The 15,591-nt window shown below is 44.1% G+C and overlaps 3 protein-coding genes across 4 annotated transcripts; 2 read left to right on the forward strand and 1 right to left on the reverse strand.

The window, feature by feature from the left end:
• Positions 1-527: 527 nt before the first annotated feature.
• On the forward strand, positions 528-3,992 carry LOC146286891 (protein CEBPZOS-like). 2 transcript variants are annotated; one of them, XM_084700547.1, is made up of 5 exons: positions 528-618; positions 2,719-2,836; positions 2,951-2,995; positions 3,411-3,494; positions 3,605-3,992. In XM_084700547.1, exons 2-4 carry the CDS (start codon positions 2,719-2,721, stop codon positions 3,488-3,490), a joined length of 243 nt encoding a protein of 80 aa, XP_084556673.1. In that variant the 5' UTR covers positions 528-618; the 3' UTR covers positions 3,491-3,494; positions 3,605-3,992. The 2 variants fall into 2 exon arrangements, with proteins under 2 accessions (XP_084556673.1, XP_084556672.1); XM_084700546.1 differs by lacking the exon at positions 528-618 and adding an exon at positions 2,410-2,513.
• Positions 2,832-9,494, reverse strand: cebpz (CCAAT enhancer binding protein zeta). Its single transcript, XM_084700545.1, has 17 exons — positions 9,237-9,494; positions 7,439-8,937; positions 7,076-7,307; positions 6,800-6,956; positions 6,503-6,591; positions 6,354-6,407; positions 6,144-6,246; positions 5,961-6,029; positions 5,813-5,879; positions 5,332-5,438; positions 5,139-5,199; positions 4,800-4,990; positions 4,624-4,668; positions 4,420-4,518; positions 4,262-4,326; positions 4,058-4,139; positions 2,832-3,669 (listed from the first exon to the last, which is right to left on the reverse strand). Exons 1-17 carry the CDS (start codon positions 9,477-9,479, stop codon positions 3,530-3,532), a joined length of 3,303 nt encoding a protein of 1,100 aa, XP_084556671.1. The 5' UTR covers positions 9,480-9,494; the 3' UTR covers positions 2,832-3,529.
• Positions 9,495-9,981: 487 nt separating this feature from the next.
• Positions 9,982-14,672, forward strand: LOC146286893 (uncharacterized). The gene is made up of 8 exons (XM_084700416.1): positions 9,982-10,169; positions 11,009-11,116; positions 11,506-11,565; positions 11,671-11,790; positions 12,078-12,138; positions 12,235-12,463; positions 12,710-13,158; positions 13,678-14,672. The coding sequence occupies exons 2-7, from the start codon at positions 11,028-11,030 to the stop codon at positions 12,727-12,729; spliced, it is 579 nt and encodes a 192-aa protein (XP_084556542.1). The 5' UTR covers positions 9,982-10,169; positions 11,009-11,027; the 3' UTR covers positions 12,730-13,158; positions 13,678-14,672.
• Positions 14,673-15,591: the final 919 nt, after the last annotated feature.

A 15,591-nucleotide genomic window follows, 5' to 3' on the forward strand; every position in this document is an offset into this window, starting at 1 on the left:
ATTATTGTACTGATGTAAATAAATTAATAAAATATGGTTTCCTAATCTTTACTATACTTGTTTCTATATTTTGTTAATTAAGGTGTTGATGTCATATACATATGTATGTATAAATCAGATAATGTATGAGAGCTGTTAGGACAGTGAACTTACACATTGCACTTTCACGCACTTTCACGTATGTTGCACTTTCACATGTATGAAACTACAAAATGAATAACCATTTTGAATACCAAAAGAAAATATAACAACTTGCACAACGTTTTGTCACAATGGCAAGGGCTGCGTTTGTGGTAGAGAAGAATTTATTGGATAATTTATGCCAGTAACCCTTCTGCTCTGAGCAATATAAGTTTGGAAAAGAACAAGGGCAAGAGGTTAAGCTTGTGATTTATCAAAGCAAAATTAAGAAAGAGTCTTTTCATTGTAAGACGCCCTAAAAATGTTTGCTGCCAACTGCTCATAGTGACAGCAAACATACCAAAGTGAGACTTGGACCTAGGCCTTTATTCTACGCAGCTGTGACAACGGCTCTGGGTTCTAGGTTTGCAGCCTGCCACTGTGTTTACCTGGTGATGAATCTGAAAGGCAGCAGGACAGGGAGGACACACAACAAAGGTAAAGAGAACAAGGGACTCCTATGTCGGGTCAGAAGAAAGCCGTCCTTTGCACCTGACCACCGTGTTTTCTGCACACATGAGAGCTGGGAGACTGAGAGGATCCAAATTATTTTCGCTTTACTTTGCTTCGTTTCAGATCAAAAGCACACAGCAGCACATTTTGTAATTACAGAAGACTTAAGGTTCACAGGTTCGAATATGTTGCTCTTTTTAAGTCTCTACATTTCCAAAAACCTTTTGATAAATCTTTGACAACCCCCAGTGACATTGATGAATATAGGTTAATGCATTGCATCTGTCTGAGGGTTTAGGTTGGTTTAGGTGCAGTTCTATGGGTGTGTGTGAAGCCCTCTGTGACATTGCTTGTGAACGTGGTTTCCAAATCAATTTGATTTGATGTAATATTTGGTTAATTTGCATTTCCTACAACCAAATTTGATGGTGCCTGGCTGTTGGAAACCACATTTGTCATCAGCTTGGATTCAGTTTTGAAGTCAGTCAGGGGAAAAAAATAACATTGGAGCACAAAGACCCAGCTATAACTCTTCCTGGAATCTCTCTTGGTCCTCTGGCTTACAGATTGTTTCAGAGAGAAACTGTGGGCTCCACAGACTAACACCAGTGAGCTCAGGGAGGGATGTGGCACTCTCTAAACCACGACAAAGCTCCCCACTGCCAGACAACACGATTGTCCAATCTGTGTTTGTCTATGAGAGAAAGCCCCTTCCAGATCCTAATAAATCGGCCTCCTTACAGCTCCTGACAGCCAACAGGCTAACCACGGTGGAGACCCATGGCACAGACACTCCTCCAGTCAGCACCTCATCAGCCTCCTGTAGCTTGGGACAAACACTGTCCTCCCTCACAATGGGCTTTACGGGGTGAGGAATAGTCACTCCATGGGGGAGCACCTTACAAAATGTCTGGGCCTCCCCACCCAGGCTCTGGAGCAAATGTCTTCCTGGTTGGCCAACTCGACAGCCAGATATGTGTTTCTCAGGTGAGCAAATATTGCCACTGAGTTAAGACTTCAAGGATCTCCTCCTTCAGAGGCTGTGTATTCCATGGGGTCTGCAGGAAGTGCTGGTAGGCCAGCCAGGCATCAACCTGTGAGGTTTCAGGAGAATGTTGGTGGTGCGCTGCAAGGACTAGCTTATTAGACTCAATCACTCGCCAACCTAACATGGTTGAATTCCCCTCATTGCCCCCTTTTAGCCTCTCAATGAATTTGAATCACCAAACCAACACACTGGGGCAAAGTTGAATGGTCCACAGATGTTAAAGATGTGTGCACATGCCATAGGCTCAAAAGTCACATTAGATTCTTGTTATTTTTAAATAGTATGTGTTTAATGTGCCACAATCAGGGTGCGAATTACAGGGGGGTTTGGGGGGGTCTGATCCCCCTAATTAAGACTTGAACCCACAAAAGAGGAAAAAACAACAGGTTGGGGAAAAAAGATGTTGACCCCCCAATTGTCAGTGTATAATTCGCACTCTGGCCACAATCCTGTGTCAATGGTTCTGTGTTTCATCAATGGATGTGTTGAAGTTGATGACAGATAGCTGTATCCTTAGACCTGTTTGAATTAATGCCTGGATGGCTGCCTGAATCTTTACTGATTTCAATTACCTCAACTGCAGATTAATTAAGTTCAAACAATACATTTGTTCTTATTATTAGAAAATGTGGGGTTTCTGTGTATGCGAGTTTGTGTGTGAACCATTTGAGCACTCTCTCAATATCTGTTTGACAAAAAGCTGTAACGACCTCTCCTGGTAAATTCACGACGTTGCAAGACCTCAAAAAGCGCTCGTTTGTGCTACGTGTTTTGGATCAGCCGAGCCACCGTAGTACAGGAAGCGCAAGTGCTACAAGGGCATGAGCGGAAAGTAGGTGTGCATGTTGTTTTTATGTTATGTTGGTTGTAGTTCAATTAAACGCCAAGATGTCCATACCAACAGCTATAGTACAATATTGCTTTATTTAGCTTAACTTAATAGCTACGTGCTTCGATAACGTTTGGCCTAACGCCAGCCCACTGTTTACGTTTGTGAATGCTATGAAATAAATGTATCACCTCATTTAACCCGGTAGATGGCTCCTAAACCTTTTCAGTCGACGGCCAAGAGACTGTTCAAGGGACTCGTAATACTAGAAGTGGTTGGTGTAATTGGTGCCTATGGTCTCTTTCACAAGATGAACACAAGTCAAGGTACTAGTAAGGCTTTATTTAAAAACGTTAACCAACGTCAATAATATAAAGTACAGATGTATACCCTATAATATACAAAATGCACATTGAAAATACGTTTTATATGTCATTCAGATTTCAGGAACAGCATGAATAGTACGTTACCCTCCGTTTTGGAAGGTAAGGGCCACTGACACGTGTTTAATATTCCTGAAAATGATCCAACATAAAACAAATCCTGCATTATGTATTGTGTTCTCAACATGTATAAGTTAACAAGGCTAGCCAAGTAAAAATGTTACCATGTGTAGGTTTTTGTTCCAATTATAATCTAGCCCACCCAATTCTAAAATAGCAAGCAAAAAGTACAAATAGGGTTGGAACAAAAACCCACAGGATGGTTGCCTTCCAGGCGCATGGTAAGCCGTACAGTGAGAACTTAAAATGGACACAGCCCTTGATTTTGCATTGGGGAAAACAATGACTGATGTCAACCAGGAACCATAAACTCAATGCAAAAAGTGTCCACTGGAGCACTTGTTTAAAATGGCCCAGTTCACGTGATGGTATTACAGTGGCTCTTCTTCCTCTTCAGTTTACTACAAGTCCAACGAAGCGGCCGGGATCTATGGGATCCGGGAGAGCGACAATGCAGCATGGTCCACCAAGGAGTAGAGAGGTGTGTTGATCCGAACACCCCACATTCAGGAGAACTCACTTCTTCTTGAACTTCTTGTTGGCTTTCCCAAAGGATTTCCTCTTGTTGAACACTGCCTTTTTCTTCCGCAGCGTCTTCACGTCTCGGCCGCGGACCCAGTCGTCCCTCTTGGCCTCCCACTTGAGCTGCTTGACCCCTGTGGGAGTCGAGGAAGGAGGGTTAGGGTTAGAGGCTCTGCAAGCATCCATAAACCACCCGGATATATGAACTAGGCGCTGACTCTTAGTTGAATTTCATTATATGTGAGAATAATGTCAAATATATTGAGCTATATGTGAGTTTTTGTTCACTTGTTCATTCCTGAAAGATATCAAGTATCTGGTTTGTAATAAAACAGTGGAGTCTGACGGGCACTGTTGTCCAACCTGCTGTGAGGATTACCATTGCTCCTGTTCCATGGCGGACAGGTTGTTTCTGGTTAGCATCTAGCCAACCAAATAAAAATATCTGCTTGCTGTACACTGCTGTACTAGTCTTTGTATCTTCTGTCAGAAGACACAGGCTATGGTATATTTCAAACTCACCGGCTTTGTCTTTGTTAGCCATAGCGTTCATCCCAATGTTGTCAAACTTGGACCCAGCATTTTCATCCAACATGTACCCAAACTGTAAAGAAAACAAACGAAGCGACCAACGTAAACATCAAAATCCTTTCACGACACTGAGGGGGAAAAAAAGAAACGGAACATCTCTCATGCACAATACTACTGATACTATAACAAGCCCACCTCTTCAGCAGACGCAAACACGGCACTGTCTTTCTTTCCTTTCGGTTTCTTCCCTGGTTTGGACCCTGCAACGGTGAAAGGTAGACATATAAGACACCTCTCTCTTAAATGGAGCCGTTTGAAAACCCCCACCACCAGCAGCAGACGCAGACACGAACCTATGGAGCCAGAGAAGGCGAGCTCCTCCGAGGATTTTCTCTTTCCTTTTTTGGGACCTGGGGTAATGTCTGGGATCTCCTCCCCCTCGTCATCTGAGTCTTCAGGGGAGAAACCGTCATTACACTCTCACGCAGTAAATACTATATGAATGTACTATATTTCACTTTCAGTGCACCAAATAGATGTTTTCCTTGTGTACATACCATCAAATGCGGCGTTGCCTTCGAGATCGTCTTCAAGCTCAGGATCTGTGTAGGGAACAGAGACAGAATAAATATTCTTGAGGTGAAATTGTGTGACAAGGCTAACCAGCTAGTGTGCCGTCAGCCGCTAAAGACTTCACTGGAATATTATCTGGAGAAAGAGAGGCCAAGCATGCCTTCATCATCATCTCCACCAGGATCCATGAATGCCCCGCCCTCCTCTTCCAGGTCATCTCCGAAGTCTTCTTCATCCATACTGCCCAGGGATATCTCCTCATCATCCAGGTCGTCCATATCATCAGAGTCCATATCGGATTCAGAGTCCTCCTCGCCCTTTTTACCCTTCTTGGACTTGCTCTTAACATTTCTGAAAAACACAGGCACACATTTGAGCTATCTCTTTTAGCCTGTGAAGACTGAACAATGTGTCGCTGCGGGACATGTAGTGAACCGTTTAAACGCCAATGCTGGGGCTGTTTCAAAAGCTTCGCTTCGCATCATTACACAGCGCTTACCCGGCAAAGTCCAGTTCCTTGTCAGGCATGTCTGTGAAGAAACTGTCTCCTTCGTATGAATCTAAAGGGGGGGATAATAAATTAATCAACTGAGTCTGTGCATTTGGTGGTGCAAGAAGTGGCCTGTTCAGCCTCTCGTCTTTTTAGCCTTCACAAGCTTGGGTACAGTCTTTTTTTTTTTTTTTTTACTAACCCAGCAGCTTCTCAAACTCATCATCATCCACGTCTTCCACGCTCTCGTTGTCTCCGTCTGCCCGCGGCCGGCGCAGCCTTTTCTCCTTCTCCCGCTTTTTGAAGAACCTAGTTGTAGTTCGGAGAGCAGTAAACAACACAGGATGATTTTCAATTCAAAAAGTAGACTGTACGCAGACTACAAACCCTTAACCTTCGGTCAGCATGACAACCATGCCCCATTTAGTCATTTTTTTTACATTTACATTTAGTCATTTAGCAGACGCTCTTATCCAGAGCGACTTACAGTAAGTACAGGGACATTCCCCCCGAGGCAAGTACACAACGTCATTTGGCACAGCCGGGAATCGATCTAGCAACCTTCAGATTACTAGCCCGGTTCCCTCACCGCTCAGCCATCTGACTCCCTTAGTCATAAAGCATTTGCAGCATTCAGTAGTTAATGGAGAATGGCTTCAGAATCGCTTATTACTGGGACTCACCGATAGAAGAACACCTCGTCAACAGGAATCTGACTCTCTTCTTTGGACAAGAACTCCTCAGAGTTCACTAAAACAGACAGATAAGGTTTCCTTACACCAAGATCAATTTAAAAGAATTCTTCATTGAATACATATATACCAAACTCACCAGGCAAGGAATGGATGTTGTTCATAAACAGCTTCTGTTTGGGCTGCATCACAGTGGTATCTGTATTTTCTGTGAAATTGAAACGATTCATAAGCATCGTCAGTTCAAATAATTCCCTCAAAGAATTGCTGCAGCAAATACTGAAGTACATGTGTATTCAAATGAACTCAATGTAGTAATTACGTTTGCCCTTGAGCTGTTTGGGATTCCTGAAGACAAAGCGGTCCAGGAACCTGATGAGGGTGAAGTCCTGGAGCGGGTCTCCTGTGTACTGAATAAACTCTCCCTGGAGGTTTTACAAATAAAGATGTCTTAATAGCGATGAATAGAAATAGGTTTTTATCAGCTTATGGGCTCACATAAATTGAGTGTTCGTTTGTGAATAAGTAGTACCTGTAAAATAGTCTTGGCAAACAAGGACACTGAGGGGTGGAAATGTGCAGCCAGCTGTAGAAAAGGGCATAAGGTTAAATAAAATGATTTTGAGATCATTTTGACACAGATTTTGTCTTTATATTTTCAGTGTTGCCATGATGCCCTACTTTTTGCAGTTCCCACAGGGTTGTGTGGTCAGCCCCACAGAATAAGGGGTTCCTGTGTAAGGGGTCGTATGTCTCCACGCTCTTCCCACCTATGTTCACCAGAGATATGTAGCAAAAGAAGAGCAGAAAGAATAAGATAAATATGGTGAGTGTCCTTTTAAGGGGATTTGACGAAGCAGGAAATTCCCCTCTGGCATAAATTAAGTTTTTAGAACTGAAATTCAACTGAATTGAATCCATTAATTTTCAAGAAACATTTTTACGTTTACATGCATGTTATTACAGAAAGAAACTGACCTTTCAAGTTCCGTTGGTGTACCCATGATGCAGTGGGCTTTGGCGGCTCCGCTTTTTCAATCGTTCCTTCTTCCACTTTATCAGCATCCACAAATCTCTCCTCTTCGTCATCCTCGTCCTCCCCAGGCAGGTCTTTGAAAATCTCCTCATCACCATCCTACGATCGAACAAACGAACAACGAACAAACGACAAGATTGTTTGAGGAATCAGGGATGTGCCTGTGGTAACAGCATTAACGGTGTATCTCTGGTTGGTGACTTGGTGCGTGTCCTCACCCCATCCTCCTGCAGGAGCAGTTTTAGGCCTGGCTTGGCCTTGATGACCTCTGACACCAGGAAGAGCGCCCCACAGGCGAAGGTGGGGTTCTGCTCGCAGCTCACCTGCAGCAGCCTCTTCACAAAGGCTTTGACCCGCCGCAGGACAATGTCCGCCTTCAAAGACTTGTAGATCAGGTTGAGGAACATGCTCTGCTTGGAGCATAAAGACAGACCCTGGTCCAAAAGCTTCCTGTGAACCAGACGGCAGACAAAGCAATAATTAGCGACAACACGGCGGTTATATGGATTTGGAAAAGCCCACCCTTCGACAGAAAAAGGCCAAGGTTGACGAGCCCCTACGAACGGATGGGGTCGTTGTACCTGTAGAGAGCCACGTAGTAACGGTCAGAGACGGTCTGCTGAGAGTCCATCACCTGGAAGAGCAGCATGAGAGCCTGGACGGCCGTGTTGAACTTCACCAGGTGCACCACCTTGAAGAGGGTGTCCAGCTGCTCCTTGACCTTCTCGTCCCCGGCCTTGGCGTACGGGTAGGCCCGGTTCACGCCTGACAGCAGGGCGCCGAGCATCTTCCCCTCCACGTCCTTCTTCTTCATGCAGGCTCGGAAGAAGGAGAAGTAGATGGTGATGAGCTTGGTGGCCAGGTCGGTCTCCTCGTGGCTCAGGAGCACCTGGTTGAGGAAGCACACGGCGTAGTACTGCGCCTTGGGGTTGATGTTGGGCCGGAACATCAGGCGCTCCACCTCGCAGCACACCACCGCCTTCATGTTGGGGTGCTTGTGCAGCAGGGTCTCCAGCAGGTACGAGGCCTTGGCGGCCGTCTTGTACTCCGGGTCGCCCAGCTTGTTGACCACCTGGATCAGCAGGGCCCTCTCCTGCTCGGGCCGGTTGCACAGCAGCTCGTGGGCGGTGGCCAGAGCCTTGGCCTTGGTGGCGGCCACGGTGTCGTGGGCGAGGGCGTCGAGGGCCACCACAAACTCGGCCACCTGGTGCTTGAGCTGCTGCTCAAAGTACCACAGGATGAGGCGGCGGTCGCGGGCGTCCCTGTTCCCGCTGGCTCTCTCCTCCAGCTGGGCGAATGGATGCTGGTTGAACGTCCGGAGCTTCCGGTTCTCCGGGAGCAGGTCGGACATGAAGAGCTCCCGGAGGGTGTCCAGGGCCATCAGGCCTTGCCTGCGGCTGCCCCTTTTCTTCACCATGGAGACCAGGTTCTCCACGTGCTCCAGGCTGTGCACCGGGGAATCCTGGATCAGAACCGTCATGGCTGCCATCCTGTCAGCGAGGGTTCCTGCCGAGACCACGTTCTTCATCCAGGCCGAGTTGGCGCCCTTCTGCATGTTCTTCTTGCTCTTGTAGAGGCTTGACTCGGCCTCAAACAGCCTCTGTGCCAGGGCCTTGTACTGGGAGACCAACGACTCATCTTCTGTGGTCGAGGTTCCCTCCAGAGTGTACTCCATGTCGAACCATTTACCACCAGGTTTAATCAGCAGCAGTTGTCTTGGCTGAAACTCAAACAAATTGACGTTTTGTTTGGCTTTCTTTCCTGTGGCTGTTTCTTTTGTTTTCTTATTCGTCTTCTTGTCCTCTTTCCCTGGCTGATCTTTACCTTTTGGCTTGCTTTTTTGTTCATCTGACTTTGCCGTCTTGGCTGCAGCATTTGTATTCCCTGACTGGGTACCTTCTGTAGCGTCCCCCTCCACAGGTTCGTCTGGAACATTCTGCTGCCCTGCATACGCCCGGATGCCCAGCTTAGTGATGAACTTCTCCAGCTCACCATCCTCCAAGTCATCTATTGCACCTTTCTTGCCTCCATCCACAAGCTCGTTGGAGTCATTGATACTCTCCAAGAGGACGTAGTCAGCCTACAAAAAAAAATCGCCATTACAACATTGCGAAAATTTAACTTAAAAGAACTGCCACTGTTTAGAAACAGTGTCCACAGTTTAAATGTCAGTAAGCAGCCTCGTCGTAGTAGATTGCTAGTTACCTAGACTCCAATGTTAATGCTTAACTGAAGTTCAATGTGACAATGGTCCTGAATGTGTCATTGTTCCCCTGTTTTACTGTGCTGTGCTACCAAAATCGTAAATTACCTAGCACCATACAGTGTCCATATAAGCAATGAACGTGCTATTTTACAGCTAGCTACAGATGCACTTACTTTGGTTCCACCCAAACGTAAAACTTCGTCCAAGCTAAACTCATTGTCTGACGATGTCTCTTCTTCATTGGTTGTTGATTTTTCACCTTCTTCTTTGTTGTCATTTTCAGAATCAATTTGATATTTTTCATTGGCATAATTTGTTTTGGCTTTAGCCTTACGATACTTGCTTTTCGGTGCCATGCTCAAAGAAGCATGGAAAACGGCGTAGAAAAATGGAGTCAGAAAACAAGGAAGATACATACAGTCAACACTGCTTGCTGTTCAGTTTGTGTGTGACTTTTATGTAATTACCTCATTACGATATGTTCAAATTATATGTTTGTGTTATATTTTTATTTTATCAAAAATATTATAGCAGAATTATTATACTAAAGATTCTCTAAATTATACTTATCAAACAGGACCTCAGTGGCAATAGTTGAAAGTTCACAGGCCAAGACGATCCAATCACAACCTATGTGATGAACTACGTAATTGTTATTGTCCAATCAGGAGGTTTGTTGTCCCTGAGGCAGTGCGATCAGATATTAATAATTTCCACATTGTGTTTTCAGAAAAGGTAGTCTGTCTCAGCCCGTGGCTTGACAACGCCTTCTCGGCTCCACCTTCACGGCTGTCTCCGCTAAAGGGGAAATATTTGCTCCGATAACTTATGTTGAAAAATGTCGAGGGGGAGGGGGGGGGGGGGGGATTGTGCCTCGCTGTGCCACGCAGTGCCACGCAGTGCCTCACCCCTCAAAGAGTTAAAACATTTCAGCGGTGCTTATCTTCTGGTCTAACATGGGGCGAGAGGAGGTTGCAATCAGATGGGTTGTACTTATAGACCTATTTAAGGTTTTCCTCCAGGAAAAAAAATCCAGTCAGTACAATCCTGCACAGAGAGGAGGCTGATAACGTGAATAAATTTAATACATTCACACATTTCTGAAGGTCAGTAGATTTCAATTTGATCCTTTCAAATAGGATACGTGTTTATACATTGTGCATAGACTGTACAATAACAAAGCAATGAGATTAAAGCATGTGATGCGCTTTGGCTTAAAAAAAAAAAATATTGCTAGAGCATTGTGATAATCAGGCTAGCTTTATACAGTATATCCTATTTAAACAAGGAGCATCAAGTCAAAATGAAAAGTCCTCAAGCCATTGTTTCTAAACACTCCAGAACAGGTTGGGATGGAGTTTATGCCTTTCAGAGTCAAGATAGGTGGTCCTTGTCTTCCTTGAGGGTTTAGGTTGGTTGAGGGGCAGTTCTATGGGCGTATGTGAAGCCCTCTGTGACATGCTTGCGTGTAAAAAGGGCTATACAAATCAATTTGATTTGATTTGAAGATAGGGAGAGATATACAGAGAATCTTATCAATCTACTGACAACTTGTATGCATGGTAGTGAAGTACAAGGATGTGTCTATCACTGAGGCATCACTGTGCAGCGGACAAAGAAACATGATTAGCTCCATGTCCCAAATTCTAAGATTCTGTTGCGGCTCAGGCCAAGACCCAAATGCAGGAAGCAGAGGCAGGTATAATAGGTAACAGTATTTTATTCATCCAAAAGCAACAGGCTGACTTAGGTGATGGACAGGCAAGGTTTGGTACACAGTGATCTAAATTTAGATACAGATACTTGGAACACTGACAAAGAACAGGGAGAGAGAGGTTAAATACACAAGGAAAGGGGGGGAAGACAGGTAGCACAGGTGAATAGAATTAGGGTGTGACAGGATGTATTACAAAATTGCATACTTCTTTCTTCTTTCTTTTCAAAGAACTTGAAGGGACTAGGACATGAGTTTCTCAGGGGAGAGAGTTGAGGGGGGGACTGCACCTAAAACGTGTCTCTCTGTGAAACATGACACGGCCACCAAAGCTAAAAGGTAAGATGAGATTCCAGAACAGTTTGTGCCAGTTCTTTATTTTGGAGCTGAGCAGTGATAAGTAAAGGCAATCCCCATTATTTATTATAATACAATACAGAATCTTTGTCTCTGTTGAATTAAAGCCCAATCCAAGACAAGCCTCACATGTGCCTGTGTGACCAAAATTAGGGACAATGTCCCTGTACAATACCTATTACTTTTAGCCTGATGTACTCAAGCTGTGGTTTGTTATGGACGCGTTATCGGATAACATAAAATAGTTTTTTTTTACCATGTGTAACATACGTTGTACGTAAAAGGATCATGCAAATGTACACTCTCAGAATCTAAACATGTGACAGTTCCACCTGTCTAATAGCCTAATGACCTGTCTGTGTCCTTAACAGAATCAGGCAGCAAGAACCACCCTCACAAGTACCCAGCTGTGTGTCCCCAAAGAGCGACAGGTCTGTGGAACATCCTTTCCATGTCAGGCCTCTGACCTATTATTATAATCTCATCATTAGTCCAAATTTTGCAGGTACTTAAGTTTTGTCTCTTTTGTATTGAAGCCCAAATCAGCCAAGGAGACAAGCTTCAGAAGTAGCCAGCCGTGTGCCCTTACAGAGAGACCGTTCATTGGAATATCTTGTCCATTTCAGCGATGGAGACAAGCCTTCCCATGACAAAGGGTATATACTTTATTTACTAACCACTGTTTTAATTATTGTCATTTCATTAAGAGGACATTGATGTTATATACTACTGAAGTACCGACTCAGGATCATCATATTCCATTTTTATTGAATGTAGATCTGAACAAATAGCCTGGCTTGCAGTGACAGTGTCTGGTTAAAACACACCACACTCATTTCACTATTCATGGTGTTCCCCACGTCACCTGGAGTTGAGGAAATGAGCAAACAGTGCCATCTAGTGGCATGAAATGATATGATATTATTTACATTTATGTCCCCAGTGATCAACAGGAGGAAGAGTCTGACCAGAGTCATCTTGAGGACTTATCCACTGTATTCACAGTATGTAATTCGGTGGTTCTGATCTCAATAGGACATATAAACAGTTGTATATATTTTTTTACTGTTTGACTTCACCTGATATCTTTGCTCTCTAAGTCGCTAGAGGAGATGGTCATCACTTTTGGGAAGAATGAGCTGAAGAAGTTCAAAAGGATTCTGAGTGAGATCTCCCAGAGGGCTTTGAGAGTCGGAGAGAACACCAGGAAGAGGTGTACCCTGGATGTCAGAAGCAGAAGGGCAGTGGCAAGAAGAGGAGCTCTGAAGATCACTCTGCATGTTCTCAGGAACACGAAGCGGAAGGAGCTGGCTGACACACTGGAGAAAAGTAAGATACCCTACTTTTATTTTTACTAGCCCATTGATGCTATATGAGGCAAATGTGAGGACACGGGTAGCCAAGTTAAATGCTGTAGTTAAAATTGGCTGTCAACTGTCATGATACTTTGTGCCAATAAACAAAACTAGTGGCAGTACAAGCAAATGTTAAAACATCGATAGATGTTTCGTTTTTCTAGACTTGTAGGATGCCTAAAACATCTGGTAAACAAAACCCCTCTTTTTCTCCATTTAGATGAGCTTGCTAGGATCTAGGTTAATGCAAACTCAAATCTGAAGAAGTTTCAAACTGTGTTTGAGGGAAAAGCTAAACAAGGAAACCCAACACTTCTCAATAAGATCTCCTCAACGCTGTACATCACAGATGGTGAGAGTGGAGAGGTCAATAAAGAACATGAGGTGAGACAGATTGAGATGGCATCCAGGAAAACAGTGCGTGCCATCACATGCAACCACATCTTTAAGCCCCCCACTAGGCCAGACACACCTATCAGAACTGTTTTGACCAAAGGGGTGGCTGGCATTGAGAACTGTCACTGTGCACAAGTTCCTTCTGGACTGGGCTGAGGGGAATAGACAATCAGGAAATTCAGTTCATCTTTCCACTCCCAATTCGAGAGCTAAATTTGATGGAAGTAGAAGACCTTAGCTTAATCAGAAGAATCAGACCTATTCCTCAAAAATGTGAGTATTAACTGCGATGAAGTCGGTTATTAATAATAATGAAAGAAGACTGACTTAACTTAAGCTATTGCATAGAAAGTACACTATAATTATTACTACCAACTGTACTTACATACAATATGCAATACAATATACAGTGGCCATACAATACAGTGGTCACAAATGTAGAATATTCATGATGATAAATCTTCCAAATCTACCTATAAATAAAGTACCCTGTCCTGGATGGATAGGGTCTGATTCACAAATGTCTGCTTGTCTCAGGGTCTATTTCAGACCTACTTTTAAATCAATGGATAGTTAATGGATTTAGAGAAGGAAGGGAGGGTGATAGAGAAAGCAAGTATGAATACTTTAAGTCTGTGAGTGGAAGGGTGGGGAGATGGTGATAGTCAGATACTAGTAAAGATAGAGAGATTCAAGAGAGAGATAACGAACCTACAGTATGCTTTTAGGAAGAGGGAGACATTCTACTGTGAACACTAATTATATATACTGTATCTTTGTCTCCTTCCTCAGATGCCTGTGAGCTCACACTGGACCCCAAAACAGCATGCAAAGAACTCTCTCTGTCTGAGAACAGAAAGGTGACACAGAGCGAAGAGAAGCAGCCGTATCCTAGTCACCCAGAGAGATTCGACTGGCCTCAGGTTCTGTGTACAGAGGGTCTCACTGGGTGCTGTTACTGGGAGGCAGAGTGGAGTGGAGACGTGGTTTTTATACGAGTGACATATAAAGGAATCAGCCGAAAAGGAGGGGTCGACGACTGTCTGCTTGGACACAACGACAAGTCCTGGAGTGTGGAATGTAATGACAACAGTTACTCTGCCTGTCACAATAACAAGACTGTCAAACATGTCCCTTCCTCTGGCTGCCACAGAGTGTGTCTGGACTGGCCGGCCGGCACTCTGTCCTTCTACACAGTCTCCTCTGACACACTGACCCACCTGCACACATTCAACTGCACATTCACTGAGCCCCTCTATCCTGGGTTTGGGTTGGGGTCTATAACTCCTCAGTGTCCTTGTGTCAGGTAGAATAGCCTCATGTGTCCTGGAGGAACACTCCCGTTCAAACAACTGGCAGACACAACCCTGTGTTTTTGTAGGATTATGACCGAATACAACAATCACGCAAGTAAATTAAGTGTATGACTAAGCACGTATAGGGGTGATTTAGATATGGTCTATGTTTATATTTAGGGATTTTATTTTGGGTTAAGAAGCTGTATCTTAGACCAATGCTGACATTCTACTGTTAAGTAACTATTAACTATGATCTTATTAGTACATCCGACACTTGTTGCATTACGCACAAGCCACCTTATTTGCACTGTTGCCCATTCATATTAATATTCTTATTTTTACATATATTTTATTTATATTTTATACTGACTGACTACTGTACTTTTTGATTGAAGATCCGTATATGTTTATTGTTTGCACCTTCTGGCCACAGCGAATTCCGTGTTTGTGTAGACCTACATGGTGAATAAAACCAGATTCTGAAGTAAATACTGGTACTGTAGGATCTATGGAAAGGCAAACAGCAAATGAATTGAAAATGTATTACATACAAACTTCTGTGATAGTTGGTGATTGTAAACGAATATAAATATGCATTAGTTAGGATGCATACTATAAATTCAGTAGAGGCATCCCGGGTGGCTCACAGGTTGTGTGAGCACCACTTACAATGCCTCGTCGAGTTGTCTGCATATCTGGTAACCACCACTAGGGGTCAGTGTGTTATCGCGGCATCAGCTAGATTTTAAAGAAGCCCTTCCAGTAGATCTTTCAGGTCTTACAATATCCTTAAGTAAATAAAGAAACGTAAAAAAAAAACCACCAAGAACGTTTTTAAGGTGAAACTTTAAGTGAATCTTTGACATGTTGAAAGCATGCAACATTCAGGAACAAAGGAGGCCAAACCAAGCTACTGAATTCAAACGCATGTGTATTTACTGTAGCAGGACAGAACCCAACACACAGTTTACTACACCAGGATTTAAGAGATGAATAAGTAGGCCAGAAGTGCTGTGTGACCTTTGGTAAAGCGGAACACATCCAGCATCCGAGGGTGCAGCAGGTCCTGCTCGTCCAGCTCCATGCAGACCACCTGGTCCCTGGTGGCTCCATCCCCAGTCCCAGTCTGGTCTTCATCACAAGGAGCTGCACAACACAGAGACTCAACCATGAGGTAAGACCACATCACCTCCACATAGACACACACAGTAGCCAACTCCATGTGGAAACATGGTTAGGTCAATTGTTGGAGCTTGCTACTCCTTTGGTGTTGGTGAGTGTTTAGGATCATGAGGTGCCTGTTACTGCTCTGGGTTCCTGGACGACAGGATCTAACCTGGAGCCCAGCAGCATTTATCCAGCAGCATGATGGTCGCCAGCAGGTAGGGGTCGTCACCGCTAAACCACA

Source organism: Hypomesus nipponensis, chromosome 6 (genome assembly GCF_054491055.1).
Source record: "Hypomesus nipponensis isolate SF chromosome 6, ASM5449105v1, whole genome shotgun sequence".
Classification (NCBI taxonomy): Eukaryota; Metazoa; Chordata; class Actinopteri; order Osmeriformes; family Osmeridae; genus Hypomesus; species Hypomesus nipponensis.

Coding starts and splice junctions, on each gene's coding strand:
- LOC146286891 (XM_084700547.1), top strand. CDS start 2,719: ATGGCTCCTAAACCTTTTCAGTCGACGGCCAAGAGACTGTTCAAGGGA. Junction 2,837..2,950: donor CAAGATGAACACAAGTCAAG/GTACTAGTAAGG, acceptor TATGTCATTCAG/ATTTCAGGAACAGCATGAAT. Junction 2,996..3,410: donor GTTACCCTCCGTTTTGGAAG/GTAAGGGCCACT, acceptor CTTCCTCTTCAG/TTTACTACAAGTCCAACGAA.
- cebpz (XM_084700545.1), bottom strand. CDS start 9,479: ATGTATCTTCCTTGTTTTCTGACTCCATTTTTCTACGCCGTTTTCCAT. Junction 6,957..7,075: donor TGCTCCTGCAGGAGGATGGG/GTGAGGACACGC, acceptor GTTCGATCGTAG/GATGGTGATGAGGAGATTTT. Junction 4,327..4,419: donor CGCCTTCTCTGGCTCCATAG/GTTCGTGTCTGC, acceptor TCACCGTTGCAG/GGTCCAAACCAGGGAAGAAA.
- LOC146286893 (XM_084700416.1), top strand. CDS start 11,028: ATGAGTTTCTCAGGGGAGAGAGTTGAGGGGGGGACTGCACCTAAAACG. Junction 11,117..11,505: donor ACGGCCACCAAAGCTAAAAG/GTAAGATGAGAT, acceptor TGTCCTTAACAG/AATCAGGCAGCAAGAACCAC. Junction 11,566..11,670: donor GTGTCCCCAAAGAGCGACAG/GTCTGTGGAACA, acceptor TTTGTATTGAAG/CCCAAATCAGCCAAGGAGAC.